Consider the following 18,127-nt stretch of genomic DNA (forward strand, 5'->3'; position numbering starts at 1 on the left):
ACAATATAAATAAAATATAATGTGCAGATTTATTGTAAAAACAAAAAACAAAAAAAAACCTCCAGATGAATTCAGTAAAATATTACACACCATCAATTGGGTATTAAACATTTTCCTATCAAAGAAACATAAGATACTCTTCATTTATAAAATATCTGTGTGTGTTAATGATATCATTGCTCCAAGAATGTCAATGTGTTGAGCAATATAGGTGAGAGCAAGTATACTATAAGGCAAAGTCAAGGAAATCTTGGTCCATCTGAGAAGCAGTAGCATACAAGGCATTCCTGACTTCACCTGATTGTGCCATCCTAGCTGGTATAGGACATTCCACTGCATGCAGCAAGATGTCTCAGCCTGAAAAGCATTCATGCATATCAGGTGGTCTGATTTCCTCAAAGATTCTAGCTATCTAAAAGTATAGTTATTGTTTAATTTCTGTATTAATTCAAGATGAAGTTTATTGCTGAGGGCATTCTGTACCAAAAAAATTAAAATTCTGCACACAATAATTTAAAATTCTGCAAATTTTATTTCTCAAATAAATGTGGAGGCTCCAATGTGGCATTGGGGAGAACAGGCCACTGGCTGCACAGAGGTGGGAGATCACTGTGCAGCTCCCCCCTGGAACACGGACTCAGTGCTGCACCCAACCCTGACACAGAGCAAGGACCGGGCGTGCCCCAGAAACACCCCAGGGCCCTGCCCCTCCGTGCCAGGTGCACCAGGTGTGGGCAGACAGGTTCAGCAAGGCAGGATCCAAGTGTGGAGGGGCTTAGTATGGGGGGATCCAAGTGTGGGTTGAGAGGGTTCTGTGGAGCAGCCTGGGTGTGGGGCGGATCTGGATGCACAAGGGCTTGTTGGAGGGTTCTGGGTGCAACAGTAATGGGACTCTGCAGGGAGGTCCAGGTGAAGGTGGTTGGGGCTCAGCGGGGGGGGTCTGGGTGTGCAAGTGATAGAGCGCAGCAGGGGGAGTCCAGATGCTGGGGGAGTGTGGCTCAGTGGGATGGGGATCCAGGTGCAGCTATTTGGGGCTCGGTAGAGTGTCTCATACGGGTGGTCCAGGTGCAGGGGGAGTGGGGCCTGTCAGGGGGGTTCTAGGTGTGTGGGGGGTGAGGCTCAGCAGGAAGGTCTGGTTATAAGGGGTCTAGATACAAGGGGGTTAGGCAGATGAGGGAGCAGCTCCCTGTGCAGTGATCCCTCCCCCTGCAGCTGAGGAGCAATGGGTGCAGGAAGTGGGTGGAGGGGTAGTTTGCAGAGCTTTCTACAGTCAGGGGAGAAATCTGGGGGTGGGTCTGACCTGGCCCCAGATGCCATGCAGGGGAAGAGGAAGTCCCGTCCTCCCCAGCCCAGACGGGACTAATAGCTGAACCCGGCATTTTTGTACATGGTGGAAGAATTTTATTACAGTAGTAAGATCACAATTATCCAAAAAGTTTAGGAGGAATCAGATTTCTTCAGGTTATCAGAAGTTGCAATATAGGACTTCCCATATTGGGTCCAACAGGTGTTCATCTAGTCCAGTATTCTCTCACATTGACCAGAACAAGATATTTCAGAGGAACATGCCAGAAACCTTGTAGTGGACAATTATGGAATGACTTGCCTGAATCTCCATTATTTAGAGGTTGATACATTTGAGGATTTATAATCCCTTATTTAAACTTGTTAATGTATCTAATGTAACTGTGAATGTTCCAATTTTCCAAATAATTATTGAAATCCTACTAAGCTATAGGATTCAGTAATATCTTGTGAGAGTGAGTTCCACAAATTAACTATGTATGGTGTAAAGTTTCTTTTGATTTTCAGTTTAATTGAATATCCTCTTTGTGTATTAAGAATAGATAGCATCCAATTTACCTTTTCCTATACCATTAATTGCTTTGTGTGCCTTTGTCACTTTTCTATATTGCATCACTAAGACAAACAGTTCTCACTCTTCAGTGTCTTTTCATGTGGCAGTCTCTTATTTTTGTCTCCCATCTCTGGACCCCTTCCACCTCAGATAAATTTTTAATAAATAGGATGACCAATATTGAACCCATATTTTATGGGAGAGTGTCATAAACATACAGCTACGGGTAGCATAAAATCCCTCCTGAGCAGCTGTATTGAATCTTTACCTGTAAGGGGTTAAGAAGCTCAAATAACCTGGTTGGCATCTGACCAAAAGGACCAATAAGGAAAGAAGATACTTTCAAATCGGGGTTGGGGGCGGGGGAGGTTTTGTTTGTGCTCTCTTTGTTTGTTCCCTCTCTGGATGGAGAGAGAGACCAGGCGGGTAAAACATCTCCTGAAAACATACCTGAAATGACTCATCTAAAATTGCAGAAATTGTAAGTAAGGGCAATGAAATACGTTAGATTATCTTTTTTTAGCTTGTGAATTTTCACTATGCTAAGAGGTAATTTCATTCCTGTTTTGTAACTGGGAAGCAGAGTCAGAGGGGAATCCTCTGTGTTTTAAATCTTTTTATTTACCCTGTAAAGTTACCTTCCATTCTGATTTTACAGGTGTGATTCTTTTATTGTTTTCTTTATAATAAAATTCTTCTTTGATTTTCAGTGTTCTAAAAACCATGGGGTTTGGTCTGTGCTCACATTGTAACCAATTGGTTGGTATATTATTCCCAAGGCTCCCCAGGTGAGGGGGGTTGGGGGAATATTTTGGGGAAATAGGGACTCCAGGTGACCCTTTTCTTGAATTTTTGTCTGAATCACTTGGTGGTGGCAGCAATACCGTCCAAGGACAAGGAAAGGATTTGGGGAAGTTTTTAACCTAAACTGGTAAAAATAAGCTTAGGGGGACTTTCATGTGGGTCCCCACATCTGTACCCCAGAGTTCAGAGTGGGGAGGGAACCCTGACGGAGAGTGTGTACCATTGGTTTATGTGATGGCATTGTAAAGTCTTCAGTGTTCTTTTCTTGTTCCATTCTTTCTACAACCTAATATATAATCTACAAATTGAGCAGAATTTTTCTTTGGCCTGTCTCTTCTTATATGTTTGTACAGTGCTTAACACAGCAGAACCTGGATTTTGATTGAGGTCTTCAAACACTGTTAGGAATACAAATAGTGAATCACAATAACCACTGCAGAATGATGCCCATGTCTGTTTTCTGAGTGGTTACTGTAAATTTAGGATCTAGTCTGTTGTATGAGTAGTTCATATTATTCTTTCCATTGTGCATTACCCTGTGATTGTTGACACTGAATTTCATCTGCCATTATGCTGCCCACTCATCTAGCTTTCTTAGGTCCCTCTGAAGTTCTTAATCTAAATAATCTCATCTGCATATTTTTTCACCTCCCTGTTCGCCTCTTTTCCAGATCATTAATAAAAATATTTAAAACACTGGTCCTAATGCAGATTCTGGGAGCACCTCACTGTTAACCTGTTGCCATGAAGTTCAGGGCTGCCAAAAATAAAATTTGGCACCTCTTGATCTAATTTAGACTCTTATATTTTGAATATATTGGAACTGTATAATTGTCATTTTGTTTAACATGTATTGGCAGAGGATATTATCTTGATTTTTAAAAAAACAAAACAATCTATTCTACATATTTACTGGACATTTTCATGTAGATGTAGGTAATTTTTTGAATACAGCATTCAAAAGATGAGCTCTGAACACTAGTTATAAGTAAGCCTAACTTTCTCTAATGGTGCTTGTTTAAAATTATGTATTTATGGAATACGTTACAAATAATAGGATTTCCATGAAAAACTAAAATAAAAAACATTTAAATGTATGTGCTAAATTTGCATGGAAAATATGTCTAGGTTGCAAAACACAGGGTGCTCAGTGTTATTACAGCATATAATGTAGGTCTTCACAAATTCTTTTGTATTTAAAACAAATAAACTACATGATCTGTTTTGTATTACATTTATACATACTTTAGGCCCCTCTACACTGCTAGAGCTGTGTAAAGGGGGCCTTACTATGGACAAGAACCAGGTCCATATTTTCTAATCTCAGGCCATGTTGATGTGTGGGCTGCAAATTTTAAATCAGGAATCAGATGCTGCAAATTCAGGGACGTAGTCACATAGTTTATGGTAGCTTCCAAATCTGTATTTTAGCTCTGTTTACAGGGGAATATGTCTTTTGGATTCCAAATATGTTTGAAATATAATTCTTCTTTTCTTAAATATTAAAAGCAAATCCAAATAGCAACTGTTTATATAGACACAAAAATAAATTGTACTTTACTGCAAAGTAGTATTGCTCAATAAACTATCACTCCTTTCCAGTTGTGCTGACTTCATCAATGTTGCTGCATAAACAAATTATTATTTTTTTTGTACCTAAAAGGAGACTAAGGACTTTACAGAAACAAGTGGAAATGCACAAAAATTTCTGCCCCACAATGCCTTACAATGCTAAATTACAAAAAGTGAGGGTAACAGGGTGGAGGGGAGTCAGATGGAGGACAGGGCCTACAGCAGTAACTAAGTAAGTAAACTAAATAAAAACAAGCAAGTTTCCAAACACTAAATATGTTAATGCCAAATGGAAAATGACAAGACTAATGGAGAGAAACAGCAATTTTCTGTTTTCTAAATTATGGCACTTATGAAAAACACTACTGAAATAGTTTGCTTTTTTTTTTTTTTTTTAAGTGTTCAGAAAGAATTTCAGGATGCAAATGGATTTCTCGTATGGGAAAATTTTATGTCTCTCTCCAGCCAATGATCTGTAGGCATATTTGTAATGTACATTTAATTGCTTCACAGTTTTCCCCTATGGCTATTATTTTGCAAATTAGCTAAATGAAGATGCAACATCACTGGTAAAACTGTTGCGTCCAGGTTCAATGGATCTGGTCCTTTGGTTCCACCAATAAGTGCTCATACTTTCAGATCCTGAGATCCTAAATTCAATCCCCACAGCAAACACACCAAGAGTATATTGTAGGATTCTGTTTTTCTCTTTATATGCATCAGATTTACATATGTAACATACTCCCCTGTAAAAAGGACAATGGATTGCATGATAATTGTGGTGAGATAAGGCTTTACTAAAGTGCCATTTAAGGACTCTTAATTCATCTTTGGAAATATTTAAAATGCTGATTTCAGAAATAGTTCATTCATTTATTTATTTATTTCCTTATTTAACATTTATCCTGCAGTAGCACCTAGAGGACTTGGTCAGTTCCCAGCCCCATAATCCTAGGCACTCTACTAACACCATAACCATGAAGACACTCCCTGCATCAGACTTTCCTGTCCAAAAAACTGAAGAATAAAAAGGGCACTGCGAAACTCAAACAGCTTAATGGGACTAAATCGGGGGGCCCAGATAATCTTCATCCAAGAATATTAAAGGAATTGGCACAAGAAATTGCAAGCCCATTAGCAAGAATTTTTAATGAATCTGTAAACTCAGGGGTTGTACCGTATGATTGGAGAATTGCTAACATAGTTCCTATTTTTAAGAAAGGGGGAAAAAGTGATCCCGGTATGTCAAGGTTCCTCCCCACTCTGAACTCTAGGGTACAGATGTGGGGACCCGCATGAAAACCTCCTAAGCTTACTTTTACCAGCTTAGGTTAAAACTTCCCCAAGGTACAAATTAATTTTATCTTTTGTCCTTGGAATAACCACTGCCACCACCAAACTCTAACTGGGTTTACTGGGAAACGTAGTTTGGACACGTCTTTCCCCCCAAAATCCTCCCAACCCTTGCACCCCACTTCCTGGGAAAGGTTTGGTAAAAATCCTCACCAATTTGAATAGGTGACCACAGACCCAAACCCTTGGATCTGAGAACAATGAAAAAACATTCCATTTTCTTACAAGAAGAGTTTTAATAGAAATAGAAGTAAATAGGAGTAAAGGAATCACCCCTGTAAAATCAGGATGGTAGGTACCTTACAGGGTAATTAGATTCAAAACACAGAGAATCCCTCTAGGCAAAACCTTAAGTTACAAAAAAGACACACAGGCAGAAATAGTCATTCTATTCAGCACAATTCTTTTCTCAGCCATTTAAAGAAATCATAATCTAACGCATACCTAGCTAGATTTAGAACTTTTTGTAAGTAGACTCCATTCCTGTTCTATCCCTGACAAAAGCAGCATACCGACAGAGAGACACAGACCCTTTGTTTCTCTCCCTCCTCCCAGCTTTTGAAAGTATCTTGTCTCCTGATTGGTCATTTTGGTCAGGTGCCAGCGAGGTTACCTTTAGTTTCTTAACCCTTTACAGGTGAGAGGATTTTTCCTCTGGCCAGGAGGGATTTTAAAGGGGTTTACCCTTCCCTTTATATTTATGACAGGGTAATTATAGGCCTGTTAGTTTGACATCCGTAGTATGCAAGGTCTTGGAAAAAATTTTGAAGGAGAAGGTAGTTAAGGACACTGAAGTCAATGGGACAAAATACAACATGGTTTTACAAAAGGTAGATCGTGCCAAACCAACCTGATCTCCTTCTTTGAGAAAGTAACAGATTTTTTAGACAAAGGAAACGCAGTGGATCTAATTTACCTAGATTTTAGTAAGGCATTTGATACCGTGCCACTTGGGGAATTATTAGTTAAATTGGATAAGATGGGGATCAATAGGAAAATTGAAAGGTGGATAAGGAATTGGTTAAAGGGGAGACTACAACGGGTCCATCCTGAAAAGTGAGCTGTCAGGCTGGAGGGAGGTTACCACTGGAGTTTCTCAAGGATCTGTTTTGGGACCAATCTTATTTAATCTTTTTATTACTGACCTTGGCACAAAAAGTGGGAGTGTGCTAATAAAGTTTGCGGATGATACAAAGCTGGGAGGTATTGCCAATTTAGAGAAGAACAGGGATATCCTACAGGAGGATCTGGATGACCTTGTAAACTGGAGTAATACTAATAGGATGAAATTTAATAGTGAGAAGTGTAAGGTCATGCATTTAGGGATTAATAACAAGAATTTTAGTTATAAGCTGGGGACGCATCAATTAGAAGTAACAGAGGAGGAAAAGGACCTTGGAGTATTGGTTGATCATAGGATGACTATGAGCCACCAATGTGATATGGCTGTGAAAAAAGCTAATGCGGTCTTGGGATGCATCAGGAGACGTATTTCCAGTAGGGATAAGGAGGTTTTAGTACCGTTATACAAGGCACTGGTGAGACCTCACCTGGAATACTGTGTGCAGTTCTGGTCTCCCATGTTTAAGAAGGATGAATTCAAACTGGAACAGGCACAGAGAAGGGCTATTAGGATGATCCGAGGAATGGAAAACTTGTCTTATGAAAGGAGACTCAGGGCTTGTTTAGCCTAACTAAAAGAAGATTGAGGGGAGATATGATTGCTCTCTTTAAATATATCAGAGGTATAAATACCGGAGAGGGAGAGGAATTATTTAAGCTCCGTACCAATGTGGACACAAGAACAAATGGATATAAACTGGCCACTAGGAAATTTAGACTAGAAATTAGACAAAGGTTTTTAACCATCAGAGGAGTGAAGTTTTGGAATAGCCTTCCAAGGGAAGCAGTGGGGGCAAAAGATCTATCTGGCTTTAAGATTAAACTCGATAAGTTTATGGAGGAGATGGTATGATGGGATAACATGGTTTTGGTAATTAAATATTCATGGTAAATAGGCCCAATGGCCTGTGATGGGCTATTAGATGGGGTAAGATCTGAGTTACCCAGGAAAGAATTTTCTGTAGTATCTGGCTGATGAATCTTATGCTCATAATCTTAATGAATAATCTTTAAGAATCTTAAACCCATATGCTCAGGGTTTAGCTGATCGCCATATTTGGGGTCGGGAAGGAATTTTCCTCCAGGGCAGATTGGAAGAGGCCCTGGAGGTTTTTCACCTTCCTCTGTAGCGTGGGGCACGGGTCACTTGCTGGAGGATTCTCTGCTCCTTGAAGTCTTTAAACTACGATTTGAGGACTTCAATAGCACAGATATAGGTGTGAGGTTTTTTTGTAGGAGTGGTGGGTGAAATTCTGTGGCCTGTGTTGTGCAGGAGGTCAGACTAGATGATCATAATGGTCCCCTTCTGACCTAAATATCTATGAATCTATGAATCAGTTGAAAATTATTGAAGTGAAAAACATGGGTAACGTTTTAATAAAAAACTGAAGAAATGTAAGACCCCATTATATTGTACTTTTCATGTTTTGGCACTTAGCCAAAACTTTTCATGTTTTGCAAACGTTTTGATGTATATTACAGGTACCTAGAGCTGAATATATGACATTCTATTGGGAGATGCTCTACAGCAAGAATTTGAAAGCATAAAAAGCACTATATTATTTAAAATGTATTCTTGTAGATGTGATGTTTAACATGAAAATTAAAGGACAGATGAAGTGATATATTCATTCTTAACAGTCACATAACAAAGTCTGACTGACAGTAACCCTGTATAAGCAACAAACCCAAGTCCATGTGAATATTGAGTATCTGACATAGCAAAGCCATGTCCCAATGATAAAAGCCTAACCAAGGAATAAAAAAGTCTCATGCCCTATATTTGCAAGTGCATCAAAAGCCATCTCTATACCTGCCCTCCCTCAAGGTGGTAAGTCACCCCTGTGCTAGGCTCCAGCCAATCCACAAGCCAAGAACTGGTCTTGCAATTCCCAGACCAGGTATATAAGCCTCACAGAAGGAAAGCAGGTCAGTGTCTCTCTGGGGCTTGGAACTCACTCCTGCCTGATGGTGGCAATGGACTCCTCAAGCCTTAGACTGCTCCAGTCTTGCTCTTCCTCCAGCCCTGATCCTAGTCCTGCTCCAGCTCTTTTCTTGCTGCTGTCCTGCTCCAGCCTCACTCCAACCCCACGTGGACTCCTGAATCCAGCACCAACCACTAGGCCTGACTGCTGCAGCTCCGACCACTAGGCATGACCATCTCCATCACAGTTCCTGACGCTTCCACTGAGAGCCCCAACTTCCACATGGGATCTAAACACTGTCCTCCTACAGCGTATGGAGCCTCCTTTCAAATCATTATCAGAGTACGTATACCACCTCACCATCAAGGTGGTCTTCTTGTGGCCATCATGTCAGCAGGGAGAGTCAGTAAGCTCTAGGCCCTGATGGCCAACACACCATACGTGTTCTTCCATAGGAACACAGTGTGATGAAATCGCACCCTATGTTCATCCCTTAAGCGGTCTCAGAATTCCACCTGACAAGTATTCTTACCAAAGCTGCACTCTTCACCAGGAGAAAAGAAGCTTCATGCCCTGGATGTTTCCAGGGTCCTGCTCCACTATCTCAACAGGATCAAAACTTTCAGACTGTCCCTGCCGTTTTGTAGCTGTATCTGCTACATCGAAAGGCCAAGCTATCTTGTCCTAAAGACTCTTGAAGTGAATCATGGTGTATTTCCATGTGCTGTAAGTTGGTTCAGGTCTCTCTCGCTGAACAGCAAGGCTCACTCTACCCCAGGGTGACATCTTTAACCAGTTTCAGATATGTGCCATGCCCTGAGATCTGTAAAACAAACATGGGGAGCAACCCACTGACCATTAAGAACTATGGCCTTGACATGGCTGCCAGGGCAGATGCCAAATATGGAAGAGCAGAGCTTCAGTCTCTGACTGATACAGCTGATACTTCTTACTCCCACCATCGGGGTGGGGGTGGGGTACTGTTTGCCATATAGTGGAATCTACACTGACACATAATTGAAGAATGCATGGTTACTTACGCTACAATAATTGTGGTTCTTCAAGATGTTTAGTTAGTGTAGATCCCATGACCTGCCCTCTGTCTCCACTTTTCTGAGTCCTCAGCAACACAGGGTTTGAACTATAAGGGAATTGAGGGAGGGTCATGGCTTCCCTGCCCTTTATTTCCTTCTATGGAAGCACAGTGGACACTGCTAGCCAAAAAAGAAAGTGACTCGGACTCATGAGGTGTATATATATATCTCTAGTGGGATCCACAATGACTACAACATCTCGAAGAACCACAGTTACTGTAGAGTAAGTAATATGTTTCTTCCTGGCTCATGTATCATCACGAGCAATCATACCCCTCTACCTTAAAGCTTGGCAATATGAGACAAGCCATCAAAACGTGTGACAGATGACCAGTGTGTGATACCTGTTTTTTCATATTGCTCCATAAGCAATAGATTATGTTTAAGTATAAAATCTCTTTTTAAGGATTCTTTTTAAGACTTCTCCCATTGACACAGCTACTGCCTCTCAGGGAGGTAGAGAACCTATGCCAATGTGCGAACGCCCCCCATCAGCAGAGGTAGTGTCTTCACTGAAGTGCTGTAATGGTTCAGCAGTGCCACTACAGTGTTTTATGTGCAGACAAGCCCTTAAATTCTCACAAATACTGCAAATGCAGAGAACCCAGCTATCCAGGTACTCATCGAGGGGAGCGGGGGGAATCACTTTCATGAACTTGTGTATACAAGGATCCAGCTTTCTGTGTTAAGCTTTTTTCACCCTCACCCATCACCACAATATGATCAGTGCAATCCCAATAAATAGGGGTGAAGCTGCCTTAATCTCCAGTAGGAAAATTAGAGATCCTGATAGGTGGGATGTATTCTGATGTTTAGGGAGATATTAGGATTATGACACTGATAGCTACAATGTCTGTCATTCTGAATAACTTCTTTATATTTCTTAGAGTTTTGATGAAGGCAAGTGTTGGAGTGTAGGCTGAGGACAATGAATGATACAGAACTCAATAAATCCACGTGAGTGTGTACAGTAAAGAGAAAATGCATGAAGAAAGATTAGATTTCAGCATTCAGTCCTGGATAATACACATGTGCAGGGTGAACAGATTTGTATTAGACTGAACTCAATCACAATTTTAATGTGGATTTTCATGTTTGTTCTTATGAAAATCATTTTTAATGTTTGCACTCAAATACAGCTGTAAAGTTTAGTTTGCAGGCTAAAAGCCAGCAGGATTGACGACAGTTTACTTTGCTGACTTGTACATTTTTGTGTCTAGGCACAAAGTCTACATGAAGAAACACTCTGAACTTGTGCATAAACCCATAGGTCATATTCAGAATTGAAATACCCTTAATTTTTATTTAAAGTTAAAGGACTCAGTTCCTAGGCTGTGGAAAAACTATTCAGGGTAATTATTTTTGAAGCGAGATAGCAGTGTACTTTACATGTTGTTAGAGTAAGGGGGATTTAAACAAATGAGTTGGAACTGGGGTAGAGATGGGAATTGCAAGCAGGGGAAGGAGTGTTTGTGAAAAGAGCAGTACATTCACCCTTTCTGACAGTTAAGCTCATGTTGCAGTGGTGGTGTATGGTGACTGATTGTCATATCTAAATTCAGGTATACCCAACCTTTTTATCCCAATTTAATTCTGGCATAATGCTGCCTTTCAGGCAACATGAAATGTCTACAAGATCTCAGATACCCAGACCTTCAACAGGCTATGTTAGACCACTTCTTTCTTCACAGCCTTTATAGAAAATATGGTACAGTGTAAATAAAGATGTAAGGCAAGTGAGCAGCTTGAGTAAACATTTTAACCTAAACTTCTATTATTGTACCATCAAATGACTGAAAAGAATACCTGACAATCTTCCTTCCCAGATCACTCCTTAGCTGTAACCTTACATGCTAAATTTCAGTCTAATAAATTTTTTTGGCATTTTGTAAAATAATAAAAGTAAGGGTTAACACAACATTGGCTTCTATACCTCCAAGAAGTACAAGAAATTACTTGCTGTGGATTGAGGGACTAGTAGTAAAAAAAAAAGCAGATACTAGCTATAGATAGAGTAGCTTTTCATCTTCTTGAGTTCCAGATTTGAATCCTGGTTTTGGTTAAACTTGGTTCTAATTATAGTTTCCCATTTGTGTCACAAAACACAAGTTGGCACAGTTGAGCATGAATGGCAGTATTTCTTCACAAAAGAACCCAGAAAGGTCCTGTATACACGCTTAGTTTGAAATATGATAACCAGCTAGCTTTCTCAATTCAAACTGAGTTGCTGAGATTTTTGTTATGTAATGTGGCAGAGATGATGAGATGTAAAGGAAAAAAGAGGGCCAATTTAGAAAGTAACATGATGTAACAGAAATATTCTGAGCAGCTTTCCATTTTCCTGGTTTTCTAGAATATTATGGAAAACTGATGTTAGGGAGAGTCCTTTTTGTCTTCAAGCATAAGGATATTTTGGAATATTTTGCAATACTCTACTAAATCTATCATTTGCATTGACTGTTTTTAAAAGATTGTCAGTTGTACCTAGTGTGTGGAAATACTTTTATTTTGCATAAATTCTTCTAATGAAATACACATATATGCCAGTCTGAATTTCTCATCCACCTGCAAATGCGGTAGTATTCAAATATATATTAACATCTGAAAATGTTAATGTGGGAGGGAGAAGAGTTTAAATGATCATAAATAAATTCACAATGTGAAGGAATGTACAATACTGATAACATACTTATCCGGTGAGACTTTATTGCACAGGTCGTGTAGATCCTTTAGCATCTAAAATTGTTTTGTCTGTCTTAACCTTCAAAAATATGCATATTCAGTTATATAACTAGTGTTTTACTTTTCATGATCATATGCTAGACATCAAAAAAACTGCTTTGGAAAATGTTACATAGAATACATCCACTAAAATTGTCATCAGCCTTTGTTAGTTGTAATTTATTTCAATATAGTGTCCTTCATACAGAATCTTGCAAAATGTTTTACAGCATTATATTGAAGATGTCACACCTCAGGTATACAGTGTATATCACAAGTCATGCACTTATGAATCCTGTTGCAGATAGGTTTAATACCACTTCGTGTTGTGAAATACCTAGAGGAATTTCCTTTGATTAATACAACAGAGTATAGCTAAAAATGATTCTGAATGTTAAATTGTGCAGAATAGAAAGCACTACATTAGTAACATTTACTTGAGAAGCATCTGAGGGTTGTTTTTTTTTAGTCTTTGCTGGTTTTTGGATAGTTTCATATTAAGAAAAAATGTTTAGTTTATAAATCCAAAATAGCTCCCTTTTTAACTTTAGTGATAAAGGAAATAAATATAACTTTCTTTTTCCTTTTTCTGTAGCTCTACTGAGAAGTCATTTCCTTGGAGATCAGCAGGTACAATCTTTTTCTATGTAAACTTTTCATCTCATGTTTTAAAAAAGCAATTTGTTTTCCTAGCATTCTCTCATAATTTACTACCTGTTCTAAAGTAAACTGAATATTAACCTTGATAGCACAAATACTATGTATTTGTTGAAAGTATCTTGTGCAAAGTAGTGTTTTTATTATATACTTTTGTTTACGCTTGTGTGTTACCTTTTGTTTTTGTAAAGTGTATTCCAATTAGAATATTTATAATTTTGTCTGTATGGTAGTTTCTTGTGCCTTTGAATTTTCTTGAGAGAGAAGTGAAACTATAAGAGAAGCTTTTTTTGTATATTGGGTCTCGTCTGCAATTATTCCATTATGTACTGTAGAGATTTACTCTTCATAGCTGATAATGTCTGTGACAATTATACCATGATGTCTAAGTTTGAAGAGTGTTTGTTTTTCTTTTTGCAGCTCCTCCCTGTTTAGGCAAAGGCAAACTTGTCAAAATAATCTTATTTTTTTCTATTCACTTTCTTCAGTGCATATGAGAGCTTGCCTTCCTAAAACAAGGAAAGTTAGTCCTGTGGTGTGTTGTATTCTGCTTCTTATCAATCTTAGACAGTGAAAGTGGGTGGAAATCTACATAGATTTTAAAATCAGAAGATTATAGATTATAATGATCGAATCTGACTTCCTGCATAAAACAGCCTTTTAGGGTCGTCCCCCCCCATTCTAAACTCTGGGGTACAGCTGTGAGGACCTGCATGAAAGACCCCCTATTTTACCAGCTTAGGTTAAAACTTCCCTAAGGCACAAATTCCTTTCCTTGTCCGTGGACAGTATTGCTGCCACTACCAAGTGTTTTTACACAAAATTTCAGGTAAGGGTCACTTGAGAATAATATACCAACCAGTTGGTTCGCAATGTGAGCACAGAACAGACCCTTTGTCTTTAGGACACTGAAAATCAATCAGGCTCTTAAAAGAAGAACTTTATAAAGAAAAAGTAAAAGAATCACACCTGCAAAATCAGGATGGAAGGTAACTTTACAGGGTAAATAAAAAGATTTAAAACAGAGGATTCCCCTCTGGCTCATCTTCACAGTTACAAAAATAGGAATAAAGCTACCTCTGTAGCACAGGAAAATTCACAAGCCAAAACAAAAGATAACGCATTTTCTTGCCTGCTTACAATTTCTGTGGTTTTAGATCTATTATTCCAGGTATATTTGCAGGAGATGTTGTACCTGCTTGATCTCCCGCTCTGTCTGGAGAGGGAACGACAAAGAGAGCCACGAACAAATTTTCTCCCTTCCCTCCTCCCAGGTTTGAAAGTATCTTCTTTCTTCTTTGGTCCTTCTGGTCAGGTGCCAACTAGGTTATCTGAGCTTCTTAACCCCTTACAGGTAAAGCAATTTAGTACAGCTGCCAAGGAGAGATTTTATGCTACCCTTCTCTTTAGATTTATGACACAGCCAATAAAATTTCAATAAGTAATTCCTCCATCAAACTCAATAATTTATCACTGAAGAGGCAGTCCCTACCCTGAAGAGTTCACAATCTAAACAGACAAGACAGGATGGGAAAAGAAATGTGCACAAGAGATTTATTTGCCTGAGGACAGTGTCAAAGCCAGGATCAGAACCCAAATCTCCTGACTCACAGTCCAGTGCCCTTTGCACTAGTTCATGCTGCCTCTAATTACAGGTTTATATCTTAAGCACAGTTGTTGGTGAAATAAAATTCCAATGATAGTTTCAGTTAGACATTGGTGCCAGTTTAATAACTGCCTTGCTGCATTTTTTTTTTTAAGAACCACTTCTGTAGATCAGGGATTCCTTTACTTCCTATAGAATGTGAAAGTAGACCCACCCTTTTCCAGTTTCTGCTGTAGAAAGAATCCAGTTTTAGGATTCAGAAATTTAGATTTAGAAATTTGATTATTTATTCAGGCTACATCATGGTTAGGGGATAAACTGCACTTCAGAGTTCTTTTAGTCTCTCTCAAGTGCACCCTCTTGGGTAAGTGGCCTGGCTTCCTGCACATCAGTCTGGGTGGAACTCCAGGTCCAATCACTCAAACTGAATCTCTAGGTTGCAGTCCCTCTGTTTTTCAGCCATGTTAACACAACAGGCCCAGATGAGTTTGGCACCTATATGAGTTTCCCCTCAGGAGCCTGTGACAGTATAAATGTGTAGTGAGACAAACAGCTCTTCAAAACAGGGCATTATTTATTCCTTTATCCAAAGGTATATAGCACACAAAGAGGTAAAAGCAATAAAGGATCTGAACACCTATGCCTGTCACCTAACCCTTAAACTTTCCTTGTAAACTTTGATATGTTCCATCGAGTGCAGTTACTTCCATGTCTGGGTTGGAATAAACAGTTTGTCCTGCTTGTCTCTGTTTCTCCTTCTTCTTAAGACCAGTATGTTAAGACCAGTTTTAGTATACCGTTTGTTCCTGGGGTTTTGGTGTGGGAAAAATACAACACACCAAACTACCTGGAGCTAGGCACAGGGTATTCCCCCCCAATTATTGTTTCCTCATTGTTTCCCAAAGGACTCTTGGTACACCTTATCATAGCCCGTTATCTTTGTTATTGTTTCATTTCCAGTTGGTTTCTCCCTTACAGGTTCCTTCATTTTAATACTGCATTCAGGCACGATAATAGCGCACAGGTATGCTGAGGGGCATATGATATTTATTAAAAAAAATACGATGCATAACTGCCTCATTTTCCTCGGGCTGATTTGTCATTATGGCCACCGTAGATCCTTTGAACTCAGCCTACCTTTCCTCCCAACATCTTGAAATATGGTGTGGTTGTATTTCACATTTGATGATACGTAATTGGTGAGATAGTAATTCATTTGGCTAAAAGTAACTTACAGTGCCCATCTTGAACCATAAAATTATTTCAACATATTTACAGTAAAAGTGCCTAGGCTTTGATTAAATATGCCTAATTCTTCTTTGAGTGATTGCTTATGTCAATTCCATGTAGGTGTGCGCGCACTGCATGCACGATCATCGGAAGGATTTTCCCCTAGCGGTACCTGGCGGGTCGGCTGTGGAGCCCCCTGAAGTGGTGCCTTCATGGCCATCTATATAGGTCCTTGCTGACCCGCCGCCTCTTCAGTTCCTTCTTACCACCTGTGATGGTTGTTGGAGCAGTTCTCTCTTCCATTAGCAAGCGATTCCCTAGTGATCAGTGCCACACAAGAAAAAGAGGGCTGACAGGGTGCGCTCCCCTACTAGAGCAGCAGAGCATACGGGCACCAGTGGGGTGCGTCCTGCATTGGGACGCCTGGACAGGTGCCATCGACTCTGGCCTTTTGGGCAGGTCCTTTGACTCCCTGGTGCAGGAAGATTTGGAGGAGGACTTGGATGCTCCCTCAACAGTGGACATGTTCGAGGCAGCCAGGAACTGATTGCCATGACAGCACAGTCCCCTGCTCCACTGGCCTGTGCGCCGGCACCAGTTCGGCATAGGGGCAAGCCTACTATGATGCAGTGCCGATTACCTTCGCCACGGTACTGCTCCCTGGTTTAACTTTCTTTAGTAAACCCAGGAGGCAAGCCTAGCAGTCTCGTCAATCAAGATGCACCTGGCTGCTATTTCTCTTTCCACCCGAGTGCAGCGGCGCAGTCACTATTTACTAACCCCATGGTTGGACACTTCCTTAAAGGGCTAGACAGGCTGTACCCCTAGGTGCGGCTACCGGTCCCTCCATAGGAACTTAACTTAGTCCTCTCAAGGCTGATGGGGGGGGCCCTCCTTTTGAACCCTCTAGCAACTTGGTCTCTGCTTTACGTCTCTTGGAAAGTGGCATTTCTCGTGGCTATAACTTCAGCCAGAAGTGTCTGAGCTCAAAGCTTTAATGTCTGAGCCCCCTTATACAGTGTTTTTATAAGGATACGGTGCAGTTGCAGTCACACCTAGCCTTTCTCCCTAAACGTAGTCTCACAATTTCGTGTAAATCAGCACATCTTCCTACTAGGGTTGTTCCCAAAGCCTCATACTAATGACAGGGAACACGTGCTCCATTCCCTAGATGTTAGACAGGCGCTGGCTTTTTACATTGAGCGGACAAAGCTGTTTAGGAAGTTGACACAACTCTTCATCACCATTGCTGAAAGAATGAAGGGCCTGCCAATCTCATATCCACGAATCTCTTCTTAGATCACACCCTGTATCAGGACGTGCTATGACCTAGCAAAGATACCAGCCCCAGCATTGACGGTGCACTCTACAAGAGCACAATCTTCCTCTGTAGCAGTCCTAGTGCAGGTCCCTGTTCAGGATACCTAGTGCAGGATGTCGACGTGATCATCTATTCACACCTTTACATCGTGGTACGCCATCACACAGCAGGCTAGAGGCGATGCCTGATTTGGTAGAGCAGTGCTGCAATCTGGAACTTGGTGAACTTCGACTGCTTGGGAGTCACCTACTTGGAACTGACATGAGTCATCACTTGAAAAAGAAAAAATGGTTACCTACCTTCCATAACTGTTGTTCTTCGAGATGTGTTGCTCATTTCCGTTCCAAGACCCACCCATCTCCCCTCTGTCAGAGTATCCAGCAAGAATGAACTGAAGAGGTGGTAGGTCGGCAGGGACCTTTATACACAGCCATGAAGGCACCACTGCAGGGGGCTCCACAGCCGACCTGATGGGTACCAGTAGGAGAAAAACCTTCCGATGATAGTGCACGTGGTGCGCACACACCTACTTCAAATGGACATGAGCAACACATCTCGAAGAACAACAGTTACGGTAGGTAGGTAACCAACCAGTTTTTGTCTATAAAATAATAGTAATTGAATATGCTTCCATGTTTTTCTAATCTTCCTTGCAATAAACTCAGTCTTGTGTGTGTGACATTAAAATCACCATGGTGACAGTTGTAATGCCAGAAGTGTGAAATCAAGATTTTATTACGTAATTTAAAGGTAAATTGACTTTGGTTTGTTTTTCCTTACTGTGATAGGTTTTCAGGAAGCAATTTACCAGTGGGACAAAGTTAGACAATGATTTCAAAAACAGTTACCTGCCACAAGATCATT

At 40.3% G+C, this 18,127-nt stretch overlaps 1 protein-coding gene across 9 annotated transcripts in view; it reads left to right on the forward strand.

Moving 5' to 3' along the window:
- PKP4 (plakophilin 4) overlaps positions 1–18,127 on the forward strand; it is a 246,876-nt gene that overhangs the window by 117,924 nt on the left and 110,825 nt on the right. For 8 of the 9 annotated variants that reach the window (XM_037912431.2, XM_037912434.2, XM_037912432.2 and 5 more), the window contains one exon: positions 13,045–13,079. In XM_037912431.2, the coding sequence (XP_037768359.1) occupies positions 13,045–13,079 (35 nt within the window). Of the gene's footprint in view, positions 1–10,615; positions 10,686–13,044; positions 13,080–18,127 lie in introns of all 9 variants that reach the window. The other variant, XM_037912435.2, reaches the window with a different exon arrangement.

Source organism: Chelonia mydas, chromosome 11, assembly GCF_015237465.2.
Source record: "Chelonia mydas isolate rCheMyd1 chromosome 11, rCheMyd1.pri.v2, whole genome shotgun sequence".
Classification (NCBI taxonomy): Eukaryota; Metazoa; Chordata; order Testudines; family Cheloniidae; genus Chelonia; species Chelonia mydas.